The sequence below is a fragment of the Somniosus microcephalus genome, chromosome 19 (assembly GCF_052327205.1).
Source record: "Somniosus microcephalus isolate GS21.2 chromosome 19, FLI_Smic_1.0, whole genome shotgun sequence".
In the NCBI taxonomy this organism is placed as follows: Eukaryota; Metazoa; Chordata; class Chondrichthyes; order Squaliformes; family Somniosidae; genus Somniosus; species Somniosus microcephalus.
The window spans coordinates 36918809-36940090 of NC_141005.1; the positions used below are offsets into that span (position 1 = coordinate 36918809).

At 45.6% G+C, this 21282-nt stretch overlaps 1 protein-coding gene and 1 pseudogene across 2 annotated transcripts in view; one reads left to right on the forward strand and one right to left on the reverse strand.

Moving 5' to 3' along the window:
- The window catches only part of cux2b (cut-like homeobox 2b), a 328835-nt gene that overhangs the window by 62354 nt on the left and 245199 nt on the right, over positions 1-21282 (reverse strand). The window contains exons 9-10 of one of the 2 annotated variants that reach the window (XM_085961568.1): positions 8541-8589; positions 5202-5300 (exon numbers count right to left, since the gene is read on the reverse strand). In XM_085961568.1, coding sequence (XP_085817694.1) covers positions 5202-5300; positions 8541-8589 — 148 coding nt within the window. The remainder of the gene's footprint in view (positions 1-5201; positions 5301-8540; positions 8590-21282) is intronic. The other variant, XM_085961567.1, reaches the window with a different exon arrangement.
- LOC147104326 (uncharacterized) lies at positions 9064-13331 on the forward strand (annotated as a pseudogene).

Below are 21282 nucleotides of genomic sequence, written 5' to 3' on the forward strand. Positions count from 1 at the left end.
GCGGGGCGGCCATTTTTTTTGCCGCTTCCGTATGGGGCGCTGAAACTGAATATCGCGCTGGCGCAAGCAGCTCTGTCCGGATCGGTAATTCCGGTGCCCAGGCGAGCGGCGCCACCGAATTTCTAGGCCTTTGTGTCTTAATGTGAGGAGCATTCGTAATAAGGTGGATGAATTAGCTGCGCAAATAGAGGTAAACGAATATGATTTGATTGGGATTACGGAAACATAGCTCCAGGGTGGCCAAGACTGGGAACTCAACATCCAGGGGTATTCAATGTTCAGGAAAGATAGGCAAAAAGGAAAGGGAGGTGGGGTAGCATTGCTGGTTAAAGAAGGGATTAACAGAATTGTAAGGAAGGATATGAGCTCTGATGATGTGGAATCTGTATGGGTAGAACTGAGAAATACCAAGGGGCAGAAAACATTAGTGGGAGTGGTATATAGACCTCCAAACAGTAATGCGGAGGTTGGGGATGGCACTAAAAGGGAAATTAGAGAAGCGTGCAATAAGGGCTCAGCAGTCATCATGGGTGACTTTAATCTACCTATAGATTGGGCTAACCAAATTAGTAACAATACTGTGGAGGAGGAATTCCTGGAGTGTTTACGGGATGGTTTCCTGGACTAATATATCGAGGAACCAACCAGAGATCAGGCCATCTTAGATTGGGTATTATGTAACGAGAAAGGATTAATTAGCAATCTTGTTGTATGAGGCCCCTTGGGTCGGAGCGATCATAATATGATCGAATTCTTCATTAAGATGGAGAATGAAGTAGTTGACTCAGAGACTAGGGTCCTGAATTTAAATAAAGGAAACTACGATGGTCTGAGGCGCGAGTTGGGTAGGGTTGATTGGGGAATGTCACTCAAAGGGTTGTCGGTGGATAGGCAATGGCAAACATTCAAAAATCGCATGGATGAACTACAGAATTTGTTCATCCCAGTTTGGCATAAAAATTAAACAAAAAAGGTGACTCAACCGTGGCTAACAAGGGAAATTAGGGATAGCATAAGATCCAAGGAGAGGACATATAAATTGGCCAGAAAAAGCAGTAAACCTGAGGATTGGGAGCAGTTTAGGATTCAGCAAAAGAGGACAAAGGGATTAATTAAGAAGGGGAAAATAGAATATGAGAGTAAGCTTGCTGAGAACATAAAAACTGACTGTAAAAGCTTTTATAGATATGTGAAGAGAAAAAGATTGGTGAAGTCAAGCGTAGGTCCCTTACAGTCAGAATCAGGGGAATTTATAATGGGGAACAAAGAAATGGCAGACCAATTAAATACATACTTTGGTTCTGTCTTCACAAAGGAGGACACAAATAACCTCCCAGAGATGTCGGGAAACATAGGGTCTGATGAAAGGGAGGAACTGAAAGAAATCAGTATTTGTAGGGAAATGGTGTTAGGGAAATTGATGGGATTGAAGGCCGATAAATCCCCAGGGCCTGATAATCTACATCCTAGGTTACTTAAGGAAGTGGCCCTAGAAATAGTAGATGCATTGCTGATCATCTTCCAATATTCGATGAAATCTGGAACAGTACCCATGGATTGGAGTGTAGCTAATGTTACCCCACTATTCAAAAAAGGTGGTAGAGAGAAAACGGGGAATTACAGACCGGTAAGCCTGACATCGGTAGTGGGGAAAATGCTAGAGTCCATTATAAAAGATGTAATAGCAGAGCACTTGGAAAACAGTGACAGGATCGGACAAAGTCGACATGGATTTACAAAAGGTAAATCGTGCTTGACTAATCTACTGGAGTTTTTTGAGGATGTAACTGGTAAAATTGATAAGGGAGAACCAGTGGATGTGGTGTATTTGGACTTTCAGAAGGCTTTCGATAAGGTCCCGCATAAGAGATTAGCGTGTAAAGTTAAGGCACATGGGATTGGGGGCAAGGTATTGACTTGGATAGAGAACTGGTTGGCAGACAGAAAGCAAAGAGTTGGAATAAACGGGTCTTTTTCCGAGTGGCAGGCAGTGACTAGTGGGGTACCGCAGGGATCAGTCCTTGGACCCCAGCTATTCACAATATATATTAATGATCTAGACAAGGGAACTAGATGTAATATCTCCAAATTTGCAGATGAAACAAAGCTGGGTGGGCGTGTGTGCTGTGAGGAGGATGCCGAGAAACTCCAGGATGATTTGGACAGGTTGGGTGATTGGACAGAAGCATGGCAGATACAATATAATGTGGATGAATGTGAGATTATCCACTTTGGTGTCAAAAACAGGAAGGCAGATTATTATCTGAATGGCAATAGATTGGGAGTAGGGGAAGTGCAACGAGACCTGGGTGTCCTTGTGCACCAGTCGCTGAAGGTAAGCATGCAGGTGCAGCAGGCGGTTAAGAAGGCAAATGGTATGTTGGCCTTCGTAGCGAGAGGGTTTGAGTACAGGAACAAGGATGTCTTGCTGCAGTTGTACAGGGCCTTGGTGAGACCACATCTTGAGTATTGTGTGCAGTTTTGGTCGGCTTATCTGAGGAAGGATGTTCTTGCCATGGAAGGAGTTCAGCTAAGATTCACCAGGCTGATACCTGGGATGGCAGGAATGACGTATGAGGAGAGATTGGGTCGATTGGGCTTATACTCGCTGGAGTTTAGAAGAATGAGAGGGGATCTCATTGAAACTTATAAAATTCTGACAGGACTGGACAGACTAGATGCAGGAAGGATGTTCCCGATGGTCGGGGAGTCCAGAACCAGGGGTCGCAGTCTAAGGATAAGGGGTAAGCCATTTAGGACAGAGATGAGGAGGAATTTCTTCACCCAGAGAGTGGTGAACCTGTGGAATTCTCTACCACAGAAGGCAGTAGAGGCCAATTCATTAAATATATTCAAGAAGGAGTTGGATATATTTCTTAAGGTTAAAGTGATCAAGGGGTATGGGGAGAAAGCAGGGACCGGGTACTGAATTTGGATGATCAGCCATGATTGCATTGAATGGCGGAGCAGGCTCGAGAGGCTGAATGGCCTACTCCTGCTCCTATCTTCTATGTTTCTATATTGTCTGTAGCTGTTCATGACATTTTAATGATCTATGTACCTGAACCCCCCAAGTTTCTTTGGATATCCACTGTTTCTAGCTTTTCACCATTTAGAAAGTACCCTGTTCTATTCTTTTTAGGTCCAAACTGTATGACCTCACATTTGCTTACACTGAAATTCATTTGCCACAGTTTGCCCATTCACTTATTCTATCAATATCCCGTTGTAATTTTATGCTTTCATCTACACTGCCTATCTTTGTGTCATCGGCAAATTTGGGTATATGACTTTCTATGCCATCATCTAAGTCGTTAATAAATATTGTGAATAGTTGAGGCCCCAACACAGATCCCTGTGGGACACCACTGGTCACATCCTGCCAATGAGTACCTGCCCATTATCCCCACTCTCTGTCTCCTGCCACTCAGCCAATTTCCTAACCAGGTCAATAATTTGCCCTCAATTCCGTGGGCTTCGACCTTAGATAACAGCCTCTTATGTAGGACTTTATCAAATGCCCTCTGGAAGTCCATATAAATAACATCCATAGACATTCCCCTGTCCACTACTTTGGTCACCTCTTCAAAAAATTCAGTCAGGTTTGTTAGGCATGACCTATCTTTCACAAATCCATGCTGGCTCTCTCTGATGAACGGAAAATTTTCGAGGTGTTCAGTCACCCTATCTTTAATTATAGACTCTAGCAATTTCCCGACAACAGATATTAGGCTAACTGGTCTATAATTCCCTGGTTTCCCTCTCTTGCCATTCTTAAAAAGCGGAGTGGCACGTGCAATTTTCCAATCTAAAAGGGACGGTTCCTGAATCTAGAGAACTTTGGATGATTATAGTTTGGGCATTGGCAATGTGCTCACCTACTTCCTTTAAAACCCTGGGATGGAAACCATCTGGTCCTGGGGATTTGTCACTCTTTAGTGCCATTATTTTCTTCATTACTGTTATTTTACTTACATTAATTTTATTGAGTCCCTGTTCCCGATTTAATATTAGTTTCCTTGGAATTTCCATCTGCTATCCTCTTCTTCTACTGTAAATACTGACTCGAAGTAATTATTCAACATGCCCGCCATTTCCTCATCGTCACTGACAATATCACCACTTTCAGTTTTTAAGGGACCAACATTGCTCCTGACCACCATCTTTTTCCAAATGTAACTATAAAAATTCTTCATATTGATTTTGATATCCCTTGCAAGTTTCTTTTCATATTCCCTTTTTGTCGTTCTTACTATCGGTTTTGTGACCCTTTGCTGTTCTTTGTATCTTTCCCATTCGCCAGGATCTGTGCTTTTTTTAAGTTGTCCATGGCTGCTTTTTTGGGGCAAGTAGAGTTCTTGCCCCTCAGGGGTATAAACTGGTTCTGTAACACATTAAATTCTTTTTTAAACATCTCCCACTGATCTTCTTCTGTCGTTTTACCCATTAACAGATTTGCCCAGTTTACTGAGGGCAGTCTCTGCCTCATCCGGTTGAAGTCGGCCTTACCCAAGCCTAGAATCTCAGTAGCTGTTTCGCGTTTCTCCCTTTCAAACGCTACATTAAACTTGATCATGTTATGATCGCTATTGGATAAATGTTCACGCACAGTTAGGCTGTTAACTAAATCTGGCTCATTACTCATGACTAAATCTAATATGGCTGGTCCCCTTGTTGCCTCTAGGACATATTGTTGTAGAAAACTATCCCGGACACACTCAAGAGATTCACTACCTTTCTGACAGGTGCTAGTCTGCTTTTCCCAATCTATATGAAAGTTAAAATCCCCCATTAAAACCACTCTACCTTTGCTACAGTTTGGTATCAGCCGTAAATCTGATCAATTTGCATTGAATTTTCTGAATCCAAGCTTTCAATGCATATTAGAAACATTCGGGCCCTAAACTGATCTCTGAAGCACCCTCACTCCGGCCTCCTGCAATCTGACACAACTCTTCCGACAAGTACCTGATGCTTTCTACCAGTGAGTTGATTTCTCAGTCACTCTGCATTTACTCTGAATCTCCACTGCTTTGAGCTTAACTACCAGCTTTTCATTGAGGAACTTTGCCAAATGCTTTTCGGAAGTAATTTCCTCGAGAAAGTTGGTCAGGCAGGATCTTTCTGTTCTGAATTCATGCTGGCTGTTGTTTACTAGTTTATCATATAGATAATCCTCTCATTTACTCCTAATTCCTTACCACACCGGCAATCCGTGGAGAGCGGCAGGTCAAATGGTTGGAGCTGTTTACAGACTGTTCTCGAAGACTCTCTACTTCTCTCCGAGCAGCTTCAGCCCTCTGTAATGAACCCCCGCCACAAAATTAATATTAGAGAATGAATTCCAACAGCAAAATTCACCAACACTATTTGCAATTCTTTATTTCCCAAACCTCCGTACTCCTATCGGTTCCACTTATGAATTATTTCATTTCAGACCAATACCGCTAACAAGAAGCAGTGCTAGTGCATAATTTACAGTGGGCCCTGAACTATAGGGTTTCATGTACACGAAAAGTTCAAAGGCAATCGAAAACGTCAGTCTTAATACGGCAATATAGCAAAATAAAGAATTCAGCACCGTACGATACTATGCTTTCATGCACGTTTGCTTAATTGGGAACAAATACATTTTACATCTAAGAGAAAACTTATAAAACTGGATTATGTCTGCTTCTTCTAACCATTAGTGGCGCAGTTGAGATTTAATAAATTATCTCCCAGTAGGACAACCGAGCTGTTCAAAACAGTTAATGATTCTTTGAAGACTGTTAGTAGAAGCTATACTTCAGTTACTACTGTCTATTTGCTAAGGACTACAGTGGAACTGTTGATATTGAGAACTTTTTAGGAACAAAGTAATTATACTGTATGAGCTTCTGACCGACTGATGAAATGGACTAAGTTTGATTAAACCCTTCCACCCCCCCCCACCAAATCCCAATGACTCAGTGGTTAAATGCATCACGTGATGTAATACTGAGCCATACAGACAAGGAAGGTCTCGGGCTCCATTGATTTGTCAGTGCTGAGTTAGTTGATTCTACCTATGTTGGTGGAGGTGGCACTACAATTAATCTATGGTGTAGAGGGGAGCAAAAAACAAAAATAGCATCCCTGCTCACCATCCAGTGAGCCCCGCTGGAGAGTGTTGCAGCTGTGGATATCAAATGAGGGCATGATCAGACTCTGCTGTGAGCCCCCCACCCCCACCTCAATAGGCCTGCCAACCCTCCAAGATTGTGCTGGAGTCTCCAGGAATTGAAGATTGATCTCCAGACCACTGCAACAAGCTATCCCGGAGAAAAATCATTGGGACACTAAACAAATTGTGTGCTTTTTAAAGATTTTCTTCGAACACTTTCAAAATCAGGGGTGAAAACGCTCCACTGGTTGGAGTCATACCTAGCACAAAGGAAGATGGTTGTGGTTGTTGAAGGTCAATCATCACAGCCCCAGCACATCGCTGCAGGAGTTCCTCAGGGCAGTGTCCTAGGCTCAACCATCCTCAGCTGCTTCATCAATGACCTTCCCTCCATCATAAGGTCAGAAATGGGGATGTTCGCTGATGATTGCACAGTGTTCAGTTCCATTCGCAACTCCTCAGATAATGAAGCAGTCCATGCCCGCATGCAGCAAGACCTGGATGACATTCAGGCTTGGGCTGATGAATGGCAAGTAACATTCACGCTATACAAGTGCCAGGCAATGACTATCTCTAACAAGCGAGAGTCTAATCACTGCCCCTTGACATTCAATGGCATTACCAGCGCCGAATCCCCCACCATCAACATCCTGGAGGGTCACCGTTGACCAGAAACATAACTGGACCAGCCACATAAATACTGTGGCTGCGGCGAGTGTCTCACTTCCTGACTCCCCAAAGCCTTTCCATCATCTACAAGGCACAAGTCAGAAGTCTGATGGAATACTTTCCACTTGCCTGGATGAGTACAGCTCCAACAACACTCAAGAAGCTCGACACCATCCAGGACAAAGCAGCCCGCTTGATTGGCACCCCATCTGCCACCTTAAACATTCACTCTCTCCACCACCGGCGTACTGTGGCTGCAGTGTGTACCATCTATAAGATGCACTGCAGCAACTCGCCAAGGCTTCTTCGGCAGCACCTCCCAAACCCGAGACATCTACCACCTAGAATGACAAGGGCAGCAGGCGCATGGGAACACCATCACCTCCAAGTTCCCCTCCAAGTCACACACCATCCTGACATGGAATTATATCATGTTCCTTCATCGTCGCTGGGTCAAAATCCTGGAACTCCCTCCCTAGCAGCACTGTGGCAGTACCTTCACCACACGGACTGCAGCGGTTCAAGAAGGTGGCTCACCACCACCACCTTTTCAAGGGCAATTAGGGATGGGCCAATAAATGCTGGCTTTGCCAGCGACGCCCACATCCCATAAATGAATTTTAAAAAACTTTCACTTATTAGTTATAAAAAAGCATTGGAAATGGGGAAAAAGGCTGTTTGGCTAAAGTTGAGAATCATGCAGTCAAGTAATGAAAAGTCTGTTCGCTTCTTGATTGGTGTGGGAAGGCGGTGCACCGCGAGGATCATAGAATCATAGAATAGCACAGCACAGAAGGAGGCCATTCGGCCCATCGAGTCTGTGCCGGCTCTTTCAAAGAGTAATCCAGTTAGTCCCACTCCCCCGCTCTTTCCCCATATCCCTGCAATTTTTTTCTCCTTCAAGTATTTATCCAATTCCCTTTTGAAGGCTACTATTGAATCTGTATCCACCCCACTATCAGGCAGTGCATTGCAAAGGATGGATGTGTTGGTAGGCCAATAGTGGAGGCGGGGCAGTGGGAGACAGGGATGTCAAGTGCTGACACCTCCAGGCGTATGCCCAACCAGAGTTGGCGACCCTACACCTCAGGTTGAATGGCTTGCTGACACTCAGCTCACTGTCTGGGCTCACCATACGAGGTGCAACACTAGCGGGCTGCTGGCATCCATGGAGCTCTCTTCCAGCATGGCTCACCACTTTCAGGAGTTGAGAGAGAGGAGACTGCAGTGGGTGGGATGTGATTATGAGCAGCAGTCCATCGGTAGCGATTCGTTATTCCACCGCCAGACGCACCAGCTCCGAGGCACATTCCACTGCTCTTTTTGGGCTGAAGGCTCGGCGATGTGCTCAGGTTTTCAGTACAAGCTGGTCGCGATTTCATCATAGCAGCAATTTAATTTCACGCCAAGTTAACTGAGACACAGGAATTTTCTCACTAATTTCATTCGGCTGGTTTCCAATGTGTATAGAAATATTGCAGCTCTTGGAGAAGCTGTGCAGTAATACACAACATAACATGCTTGAATATTTACATCACCAGTTCGTAACTGTAAACACGTGTGAAACTAATACATAAAGCTGCACTTTACAGACGGTCAGAGATTTATGGGATTTGTTGAACAAATCAATAAATTATGTCACTTGCTAAAGCATTGTGCTCGTTTTTAAAAATTAAATCTCTTATAGGCTTGACATTTTATAGACTCAAGGCAGTTTCTTTCTTACCTGATTGGCCTTTTCTAAGTTGGTCATGATCATTCCCACTTCATCTGTCCTAAAATAGATGCAAAATATCACAGTGTGACAGGAAATAGCCTACAATCATGTGAACAGGCTGCAAAATAGCAATTCACTACCGACTCCCACAGTTCATTCAACACCTGGGATACTGCACTTCATAATGTTCCGAGCCATGCAAATCCACCTGTTGAGGCTAGTTTATGTACCTGAAGCATTTGTATCGTGAAAGACTGTTTTAGCTTCTGAGGATCAGATCTTAATACATATACAGTCAAGACAATTTACATGATGTTGAACACTTTGTGAAGGCTGCAAGTCAAAACAGTAATGCACTATGCACCATTGGGAATTTCAATTGTATCAATATTATGCCCCAAAGCACCTGGTATCGTATTACCGTGTGTATTAGCAGAGCTGTATTGGTAACAAAGAAAAACACTGGCTTCATTTGTATTCTGACTTCGATGACACTCTAAGTGCTAATTGGTTTGTACACAATAAAGTGGCCATGTACAACACTGTACGTGCCATATATCATAACCACAAAAATGAAAGCACCGACCGGTCTTTAAATCTGTTACTCCAACTCATCTCTCAAATGTGTACAGAAAATGCACTAAAATGCCTGACGTCACATCCAGCAGGAAATCGCAGAGGTGGCGTCAGCAGCTAATGAAATGGCTCCCAGACCAATTTTCCTCTCCTGCCCACCCCCATGTTCACCCAAAATCAAGTGGAATTATGGAGGAAAATCTGTCCCTTCATCTCTAAACTCTTATCAGATTTGATTCCTAAATAAGGTTTTCCAAAGGAAAGAAGGGACTGATTGTCCTCTCCCTGTGTCTGGGGCTATTGAATCACCTCGGCACAGTCAAATCAAGAAACTTGGACTGGCTGAGCACCATCCCTAAAAGAGCCAGCTATTAATTTAAATAGACAGAAACATTAGGTGGGCTCCCTCTGGGGTCTGTGCTTCTCCCCGCCAGGTTTCCTTGTATTCACTGCAATCCTATAGTCCCAGGTACTGGAATAGGAAAAGCTGCCCCCACCTGTCATAGATCTATTAATAAAAAATCAAACTTCTAAAAACAAAAAAGCTGCAAGGCTGGAAATCTGAAACAAAATCGGACAATGCTGGAAACACACAGCAGGTCAATCAGTATCTGTGGAGAGAGCAGACAAGTTAGCGTTTCAGGAGCCAGTGTTATATGAAAGGGTTACAACGTGTCTGCTCTTCCCATTACTGCTGCCTGACTTGCTGTGTGCTTCCAGCATTTTACTGGTTTTGTTTCAAACTTTTAAAACCTTCTGATAACTTAATGTGGCTGTTTCTTCATTGAATTTCACTTGAAGAAAATAGACTGGTTTCTTTTTTTTTTTAAATAGGCCAGTTACATTCCACATTTTGCATCGGTCTGATTGGTTTCAGCTTCAATTTAGAACTTCTCACCGGACAAATCCGTCTGTGCACTTAGCTCACCCGTCCACAGTTGTCATAAAGACAAGCTCCACGTTTAAATGAGCTCTTGAAGGTAAAGTTCTATTTAATAAAATGTTTCCTTTTCTTGCAAATGGCTTTTTGCTGCCTTTTAAAAAAATAACATTTATATTTTTGCGCTTTTATTGTTTTTGACATGTTTTGTTTTCAGCTCATTTTTTTGGCACAGGGCACTATTGAAAGCACACTGCAATTTTACAGGAGTTCAGCAGAACAGGAAAACGGTGAAAGAGTTGGCATGAAATAAGAACTATTACAATGCAAACATTCACACCAACTTAGGGTGTGACAACCCATCTGATGCATGCTACAGAGTCCCATGTCCATTGGCATCAATTCTGGGGGTTGTTTTGAAAGAATCCTAATTACATGAGTTCATAGTTGAAGTGGTAAAAGATGAAAGACGACAGCACAGGGAGATCAGTAGGCATCAGAGCCAGCCTGCCCACATCCATTATTATGGCACCAACCATTTTGTTTTTTACGCAGCAAGTTGTTGTGATCTGGAATGCACTGCCTGAAAGGGTGGTGGAAGCAGAGTCAATAGTAACAGTAACTTTCAAAAGGGAAATTGGATGAATAGTTGAAGGGGAAAAATTTGCAGGGCTATGGGGAAAGTGGGACTAATTGGATCGCTCTTTCAAAGAGCCATCACAGGCTCGAGGGGCTGAATAGCCACCTTCTGTGCTGTATGATTCTATGAATCTGCTGGCCATGACACACCTACCGAGCAATGACTGAGGACAACTGACCCACATGCGCCAAGTCAGCATCAGACCAGTTGCAGAGTTGTGCCATCAGCCACAAGGTCACCCATTAGCCAACTTCCAGGAGAGAGAGAGAGAGAGAGAGCATTGGTGGCAGGCCCAGTCATCACCACCTGGAACTTTGCTACCCCCACTTTCTTCCAGACTGGCATAGCAACCATCTAAAGTATCAGCTGGTCACACATGTAGCAAGCAAGTAACTGATGCATAGGCCAGTACAGCCAACAATTTCACCTCCTTTCCCACTGAACAGTATCAGGAGCGTGACACAGCTGCCCAATGTCACTGCGCTGCTGTATTTTTCAAAGTAGAAGGGTGGAGGCATTGATGGAAGCAATGTGGCTGTTCAGGCAACAGGTTACTGTACCTCCTCCTTCTCCCCTGGGCATTGTGACTAATCTGGTGTTTACTTCCTCAAGCTCACCAACTGAATCCTCTGGGTGTTGTGTAACTGGTGCTTGAAAATGTTAGTGAGAGGGACACAGGGTGCTGTGTGTGGCTGTATCGTCCTCGACCACTGGCAGTACTAGCAGGCTCCTGCTCCAGGCCTACACATGACAGAAAAGGAACAAATCTCGGATGGGGCTCCCAAGGCTTATTTAAAGTGGGAATGCACTTTTTAAAGTGAGGTTGCACTCTCTTCTGTGAATTTTGTTGCATCAGCGCTGGTCCCAATTGTGTTACCATAAATGAGTTGTAGGGCTGCCCCCAAGTTTTCTGATGCCTCGCTAGAAGTTCTGTTGGTGGAGGTCAGGAGGAGTGAGGTACTGTTTCCCCAGCACCCGCAGAAACATCCCCAGGGCCACAATGGTGCAGGCCTGGACAGAAACGGCCGAGAGGGTCAGGGTCAGTAGTATCACCCCAGGGACCTGGCTTCAGTGTAGGAAGAGTTTCAATGAGCTAGCAAGAGCAACAACTCTTCATTGCCCTCACCAACATCTGACAACACTCCTTTCACCTCCTCCCCCACCACTCTCAATCATTTCATCACATCCTTCAGCACAAGGGACACTTCAACACCTCTTTCTCATTCCAAACTCTCACCTCTTCCATTTCTCACCAAATTGCACATTAACACCATTCTCTTCTCACATCCTACCATTTGCACAACCATCAATTCCTTCCAGCATTCTTACTCACTTCACATTCTCCACACAGCTTTATATTCATCGCCTCCCCATCCTCATTCTGTCTTGCTTCTTCTCTGGCTTTCAACACATGCACTACATGTACAAGTCTACACATCTCCACTTCTTTTCAACAGCTGTTCACTAACTCTCACCCACTCTTCATGCAGGACAAGACAGCACTTGCCAGAGAGGAGAGCCCGGCTGGGGGAAGGAGCACCTAACATTATAGCCCTCACCCAAATGGAGCACGAACCCCTGGAGATCAGCGGATCAGGCAGAGCCAACAGTATGGTGGAGGGAGAGGCCGGCATCTGTATATTACCTGTAACTCTTCATTCACTTCAGCAAATACTCAGTAAGCTTCACCGCTTCAAGCTGCATTCGCAAGATTGCCATCAGCTAGTCCTAACTCTTGGCCCTTTTCTCTTTCCACTAGCTCCTTTTCAGCCCCCTGAAGACGGTACCGAGGAGGACAATTCTCCTGAGGATGCAATGTTACGCATTCCATCCCTCCCAAGCACCAGCAAAGATATTGGGTTGGATAGTGAAGCAGATGATTTGCATGTGCTGAAACACCCAGGACCAGTGAGCAGCAGCAGGTACTGGTGGCAGGGACAGCCCAGGAGATAGCTCGCTGGAGGGTGAACTCCTCTCACAGGTTTACAGAGCAGGACAGTGGTGAGGACTTCAAGGCCCTAGCCAACTGCTGGGCTCACACAAGCAGTTGTGCCAGGTATTGGAAGGCCTGATGAGGAGTTTCAGCACTATGGCTGAAAGTGTGGAGGAGTCCGCTTCCAGCCAGTGTGGTGCTATCTTACATGGCATCAGTACTCTGCAGTCTGTCCTGGAGAATGTGGTCAACTCCAGGGATGCTGCAGCTGGGCCCTCACAAAGGGAGTCAGTGTCACCAGCCTTTGGTGGAGGCTCCAACAGTCTCTGGGCTCTACCTTGGAGAGACAAGTGTCCGCCTTGGACAGACCGGTAGACCGAATAGATAGGGGCTTTCAAGGAGTCACTCACCTTCTGCAGTCTGCTCGCCCCCAGATCAGTGGAAGTGATGAGCCCGAGTCCCACATGATAGGAGCGGTACGTGTTGTCCTCTCTCCGGAGGCCAGGACGTCTGCTCCTTTGTAACCCCAGTAACCAATACCAACTATGGTGCCAGGAAATCAGCTGGGCCAGACTGCCCTGGCAACAGCCGAGGGGCAGCAGTCTACAGCCGGGCCTTCACAGGCTCAAGCACCCAAGTCACCGGCCGCGAGCATCTCAAGGGCCCCAACATGAGCAACAGCAGCCTTCCACCAGCTTTGCTGCAGCCAGTAGGGGAGCAGTTGTAGAGTTACGAAACCTTCTTATTAGAAAGGCGCCATGGGTGAAATGAATGGAAGGCAATTATTATGTTTGCCATTAGTCAACTTTAGCACATTTGGCATTTTGCTCTGCAGTGTGGTTTCATTGCAGCTTCTGAGTCACCGTTACCAGTACGCCATTGATATAGAAGTTGTCCTTAATGCAGATTAAGGGAGTGGTGAAGGATGTAACAAGGACTGTTAATGCAGAAGGATTGGGTGTAAGTTTTGAGGGCAGGGGAGTGGGCAGGTCAGCAAAAGTGCTGGGCAATTAACTTACCCTTCACATCTCTTGCTGCCAGGTGTTGAAGCATGCCTCCTTCTCCTGCTGTTCCCGTGCTGATGAGGACTGCCATTGCTGCTGTGCCTCTTCCAAATGCAGGCCTCTAAGGCGAGATTGTGCAGGATGCAGCAAGCCACATTGCAGGAGTATTTGTAGAGAGCCCCCAGCCCTGTCCAGACCCCTGAACCTCTGCTGCAGCATCGCTACGGTGTATTCAATAATGATGCTGGCGGTCCCCAGGCTGGGTTGCTCAGGTGTGGTGGGGGTTTCAGAGGGGTGGCACGAGCCACATGGGTAGGCCTTGTCCCTAAGCGACCATCTTGCCACGTTCCGAGAAGAGTTGAATATTAGGGGGATGGTAGACTGTCGCAGCTGCCTGGGTACCTTGTACAAACTTGCATCATCCTGACACTGTGATCGCAGACTACCTGGACATTAATGGAGTGGTAGCCTTTTCTATTGGCGAGGGCTATTGCTTGGTGTTCTTGTGCCCTGATGGCAACATGTCTGCAGAAATGACACCCTGAAAGCGAAGGAAGCCAGCAGGTCTTGTTGCAAGAGGCTGCAGAGGTCTGGAACAGGCTACCTGGAGAAGTGCAGCCTCCTGATGCACAACTCTAGATAGGGCCAAGGAAGTGGCTCTTGGGCTGTACACAAGGTGCTGGGGGGTATGGCCTCCTACGAGCAGTCCTGGTGCTGGTGGCGAGGCTTTTGCTACTCCTTTTCCTCCAACTATTCCTCCACCCAAATTAAACTAAATAATAGCACCCATTATAAAGCATACTGAGGATAATAAGGCAAATAAAGAGAGAAAGAAGCGATCTGGAAGCTGGAAACTCTCCTGGCAACCCAAATGGCACCAAGATCGGGTGATCCAATTACCTGTAGGTGAGTGCACCGTTAAATACAGCCCCAGTGGCTTGGAGAGACCAATCCCACCAGCTTTTACTGGCAGGTTGGGCAGTGGGCGGGACTTCCATGATTTGCAGTTACAGTAGCATGGTGTCCAATTGTGTTGTAGGACCCTGATTTACACGCAGTCATGAAGCGCCCCCCTACCTCTGCCGGGTGCCTCAGAAAACTGCGCGGCTCAGCTGGCGGCGGGTGGGAGCTCGACCACCAATTAAACCACCCACCCACCCCATTCGTGAATAGGTTTAAAATCGAGCCTTTCATGTGTGAGGCTCTTTTAAGCACCAAGGGGGAAAAATTCAGTCGCGTCCCCTTTGGGGTGCTAACTTCGCCGGGGCCCTACTTTTAGCTCCCCCGCGGCCGAAATTCATCGGTAGCACCCCAAGAGGGAAGCGCCCCGCCTCCCTCTTGGGGCGCTGCGAGGGAATATCGGCGCTGTGGCACATCACGCGGCGGCATTGCAGGCCTTCCTACCCTTCTTAAAGGGGAGTGGCCTTGTGCAGCGCGACCCGGGGCCCAGCTGAGCCACCAAGGATCGGAGTGCTGGCAAAAGAGCCCGGCACTCAAGAGAAGTGCCGGGCTCATGGAGCGCAGCCAGCACTCCGTGGGGCGGGGGAGGGGGAGGTGCACAGAAGGTCGGGGACGGCAACGGAGGCAGGTGCTGGCAGGCGGCCAGCAACAAAAATGGCCGCCCAGCACCACGCCTTTAATTAGCGCCGCCCCGGCCACAGGTGGGCCCCCCTGACCCTGTCGGACATAGCGTCCGGCGGTAAGTCAGGGGTCACTACCAAAGATCACGAGCGGGGTGCTGCGCACGGCGATATTGTCATCGGTGGTGCAGCGCCGCGGGGCGCTAACGGTTACCACCACAGCTAGCCTCCTGCTGAATTTCGCGGGAGGCATTGGCAGCGCCGCGCCCGGGCGCTAGTTGCTTTGTGCCCTCTTAGGGTGCGAACGGGAGGCGCAAAGCAACCGAATTACTCGCCCCCCCCCCCAAGGCTTTTAACGGTAAGCTGCAACTTGAATGTGCCATGCCGAATTCTGGGTATGCATTGTTAGCAATGAAAGAATTGCGAGACGGTGTGACGGTTTGGCATGGGACAGCAATAAACCGCTGACACCTCAGCAGCTACCATTTTCATGACATCCGCCACACACATGGTAAACGTTGCTGTTGGATAGTCTTACCTTGGCAGCACCCTTCAGGAGTGCTTTCTCCTCCTGCATCAGTTCCAAGACTTTGTTGATACTGCACACAGCATTGAGCCTGACTACCACCTCTAGCCAGACATGCTGCTCTCTGGACTCACAAACAGGGCAATCCTCTCACTCACCTCATGCAGCAACACCCCCACTTTGCCAGCCATGGGACTGGGTGTCCAACTCCTGCACTGTTCCATCACTTGTCCACATAATCTGTCTCCTGCCTCCACATTTATTTTGGCTGACACTGGTTTTGATGGCAACTTTGCCTGCACCCCCCCCCAAAACCCCATACAGCCATGGTAAAGGCTGAAAAATCAATTATAACATACTTAAAGCCTGCTTAGCCCCTATGAATTTATATCCTTTAAATTTTACCCGTTTTTTGCCCTTTTAAGAGCTTCTGACCTGCAATTCCCACTGCCAACTGCCTTTGACGAGCTTTGGACAAGAAGCTCAGTATAAATACATGTCAGCTGTGGCTCAGTTGGTAGCGCTCTCGTCTCCGAGTCAGAAGGTTGTGGGTTCAAGTCCCACTCCAGAGACTTGAGCACAAAAATCTCGGCTGACACTCCAGTGCAGTACTGAGGGAGTGCTGCACTGTCAGAGGTGCCATCTTTCAGAAGAGACGTTAAACCGAGGCCCCTGTCTGCCCTCTCAGAACGTAAAAGATCCCATGGCACTATTTCGAAGAAGAGCAGGGGAGTTATCCCTGGTGTCCTGGCCAATATCCATCCCTCAATCAACATCACTAAAACAGATTATCTGGTCATTAACACATTGCTGTTTGTGGGACCTTGCTGTGTGCAAATTGGCTGCCGCGTTTCCTACATTACAACAGTGACTACTCTTCAAAAGTATTTCATTGGCTGTAAAGTGCTTTGAGACGTCCTGAGGTTGTGAAAAGCGCAATATAAATGCAAGTCATTTTTTAATGTTTAAACAGGCCTGAACCTGAAGATTAAATGGGCAGGTATAAACCCTACCCATCGGCTCTGTGACCATGATGGAAATACTGACAAGTATACTGAAGATCAGAAAGCTACAGCTCGTTTCTGGTCATTTTCACAGTGAAAAATGAAACATTTCAACCCAACATGGTAATGATGTCTGCAAACAGGAAACTCCAGTTAAGCATGCATTATTTATAGTCATACTGCAACTGTTAATTAAAATATTTCATTTTACATCCCAATTTCACACATTAGCATTCACAGCTCCATTTGTTAATAGATGCTCATTAAGTTTCTCAGCACATCCAGTCACACAGAAATTAGAAAAACAATCTCCATTCCCAAAGTAATTCAGGAAGTTTGGGCACTTTCTGCAGTTTAGTGATTACTAAATGCAGTAGCAGGAGAAAATGAACACCTTGTGAAGGTGCAGCCACTTTCACCAGAGTCAGGACCCTGGGAAAGAACAGAAAAATTCTCACCCCAGTATTTCAATCCCGTCGCTTTTCATGTACTAGTTTACACGCCCCTATCCAGCTCACTTCATCCATATGTTGCACGAGCCCCCCTCTTTCGGCTTTTCACTAGCCCCATTTCCCTACCCTCAGCTCACACTAGCTCCCACCCATTGCAGTGTCATGCAAGCCTCACTCTCTCAGCTCCTCTCTCACTATCCCATCTTCATCTCATACTAGCCTACCTGTCCTTATCCTCATCTAACGCTAGCCTCCCCTATGCTTATCTCAGTATTTTTTGTTCCTTGGGATGATATCTTTTTAAGATAATTCTTCCAGCATCTGCAGTTTTTGTGTCCAATTCATTTCTTTACACGAACCTGTGTTATCCCTTATGCAAAGCGATATCTTAAAAAAGATGCCCCTTGATGCAATAATCTGCATACATGCAGGGGCAACACATTATTTCTTCTTTCATTCCTCTTCCTTTCCCACATTACAACAGTGACTACACGCCAAAAGTATTTAATTGGCTGTGAAGCACTTTGAGACGTCCGGTGGTCGTGAACGGCGCTATATAAATGCAAGTCTTTCTTTTTTTGCTGTGGTTTATATATTCTAAATACACAATACATAAATGTATGGATTTCATTTTTGGATGAGAATTTGTAGAAATGGAATGTTATTTTAAAATTTGCAGTCCACAATCCCTATATATAAAAGGTGCACATGCAGAGAGTTCCCAGCTACTCATCCCATTGGAATCAACTGCATTACACATGCACAGTATTGCAAATTCCTTTAACTACACGAGCCTCGTCTGTGTCTCCAGCTCCATCCATCGGAGAGGCTTCATGCATTGCCATATAACTGTTTTACTTGACATGAAATCCTTTCGATACTTTTAATATGTTGGTCAGCACTGCAACTGATTATTCGATACACAGCCCGGTTGCAATATTGTAAATACTGAAATAAAACAGAGTTGTAGTAACCTGTGGTCTCTTTGTTAAGTCAGGCATCCCAGGAGACAATTTTCTTTTAATAAGTGACATTTAATTATAACACCCAGAATATTTCATCCTGAAATTGGTTATAAATTTCCAACCCCCTCCTTAATTAGAGCACAAACGATTTGCCGAGAGCAAAGAAATATATACTGAAAACTGAAGAAGCAGTTTTGGCACATCTCAGATGGAATCTCATTGTGTCAGTGTCGCTCTAGCCCTCGCTCTCCTCACCAGCTTTTCTCCCCCCCCCCCCCCTGTTCTCCTTCAGCCCTGATGTTGCATACTGAACGTGAAGAACCATTCCTCGTAGGATTGAAATGATGCTGTGCTCACTTTTTTTTTGCATATCATTTCGGAAACGTAATTCACTACTACCTGCCACTGAAACTTTTTATGCAAAATTGTGCTGATTGGGTAGCAAACCATGCTACAGATGGTAAAGGGAGACATTTGTGGGCGTTGTCACAGGATGCTACGCTGCACTAAATGTGCACAAATCCCACCTACTGCCAGCATTCATTAGATTGTGAAGTGCTCACATTCAACAGCCCTGACCCTGCTACTAACATAAGAACATAAAAATTAGGAGCAAGAGTAGGCCACACGGCCCCTCGAGCCTATTCCACCATTCAATAAGATCACGGCTGATCTTCTACCACAACTTCACTTTTCCGCCCGATCCCTTGATTCTTCCTTAGTGTCCAAAAAGCGAACGATCTCTGTCCTGAATACACTCAACGACTGAGCATCCACAGCCCTCTGGGGGAGAGAATTCCACAGATTCACAGCCCTATGAGTGAAAAAATTTCTCCTCATCTCAATCCTAACCCTTTATACTGAGACTGTGACCCCTAGTTCTAGACTCTCCAGCCAGGGGGAAACGGCCTCTCCGCATCTACCCTGTCAAGCCTTCTCAGAATTTTATATGTTTCAATAAGATCACCCCTCATTCTTCTAAACTACAGAGAGTATAGGCCCATTCTACTCAATCTCTCCTCATAGGACAACCCTCTCATCCCAGGAATCAATCTGGTGAACCATCATTGCACCCCCTCTAAGGCAAGGTAAGGAGACCAAAACTGTACACAGTACAGTAATTTCACATTAAACAGCAAGTGGCCATTTCAGTTACAGCTGACAACCATGAATATCATTGTGTGCCATTATGACCCTTAAGGGTTTAAGAGAAACACCAAAGATCTAAGAGCGGGGCTAAGTTTTTATTATGAAATTGCATTTTTTGATGTTTTTCAAATTTGTATCCATCAACATGTTCTTATTTTACACACAGGCACGGAGGAATATCGAGCAACATATCATTTGAAAGAGGACAATGGGGATAGAAGCAACATTATACAGGAGACTTTGGTTTATCCGGAGGTTGTATGTCCGGAAACCTCGATCTACCGGCAGAAATCAGGAGCCGTTTTTTGTTAGGTTTTTTTTCTTCTCGTGGCTTTTTTTTCCGCAACAGTCAGGCTCTGGAAAGTCTCTCTGAAGCTGTTGCTAAGCTACAGAGACGCTTCCAAGGTACGGGCCGACTGTTTGAAGCTGTTGCTAAGCAACAGTGTTTGTTGTCAGATACGGAGATGAAAACCTCCGTATGCTGGTATGTCCGGCAGTTTTGATAGATCGGCAACAGCTCGGTCCCGTTGGTGCCGGATATAACAAAGTTTCCTGTATGTGGGTAATTCTGCACTGTCCCAGGCAGAAAGCTGTACTCACAGGGAGCTCAGGTTGTAGATAAGGTTGCAACATTGTAAGCCCGATTCTTGGGCCTGCACTCTTGAGTTTGGGATTGCTTAATTACCTGTTATATTCAGACAAGGAACCCCTATAAGTTTTAGACAACCAGCTATACCTCTAGACAAACTAACAATCAAGGGAAAAAAAATCAAACCAAATATAGTCTATTCTGATATTGATATTATTCAGAGCACCAACGTACTGTTATGGAGGTAGGAGGATGTGACTTGACCCCTGTGCTTATGCCTTACACTGAAATCTGAAGACCTCCGTTGAAGGACAGCCGGCTCACCATGGAAAAACATTTGTGATTACAGAAACATGTGTTCCTAGCTTTTTGTAATTAAGAGGGTTCATCCCACTTCCTTTCTTTCGTCTCTGCAAACATTCTGTATCTGTCTGCCAGTGGTTATTTTAAGCAGCTGGACATCTTTGGCAAGCAGAGAGTTGCTTTCAAAGCGTCACAGGGAAAAAAAAGAATTAAGCTTTTAATGCAAATTGAGGAAAAGAATCAGTGAAATATTAACACTGGTTGAATTTAAAAAGCAACCACGATTTTCGAATTCAATGAGCCGCTGAGGTATTTGGGGTCTTCTCGGATCGCTGCAGGCTAGTCGTACACTTCACACTAGTCCAAGCCCAGAATGGAGCACAAGCGATCTAATCGTTCTCTCCTGGCATGATGGAATGTTCAAAATCATCGAGGAAGCTATTTTCTGACACCAGTCAGATGTAACTTGAATAATAACAGTGTTTAATAATGAAAATCATTATTTGACGTAAGTTACACTGGCTCTGTGTTTAAAAATAAACACAAAGAAAAATGTTGACAAATTGCCAAAAAAAAAAGTATTTTCACTGCACTACAGCATTTGACTTGTTGTGGGGAAGAGTCATTTAATAACCAAACATTGTTCCTAGGACACCCAGCACTGGAAGATAGACCGTGATCACACTGGCACCCACTAAACACAGCAGAGTTCATCTAGTCTGCCAGACATCATGACATCGATAAGATGAATAGCTGTGCAATTAAACACTCAGATTAAAGTGGACCCATAATGATGTCATTACACTGCACATACATGCAGTCTCCCTAGTCCCAAGCAGCATCCTGTTGGGAGTGGGACCAGGTGACTTAAGTCACGAGGCATGGTGGCTGCTCTCTCAAAACTGGATTTTTTAAATTACAGGCACAGTAAAAGCAGCTTCAGACTCTGTGCTGCAGTGCTGTGTGTCCCTGGTACTGTGAGTGCTACACCACTGTATTATGAATCCAGCTAATGGCCAACGTGAGTTGGAATCCCAGGCTGGAGACTGATGTACATAATTTGGCTCAACCCATTTCAACCAGAGTGTCTGGGAGGAGCTCGCTTCCCACAACATCCGAGTATAACCCCTACAGAATGAACTGAGGAACA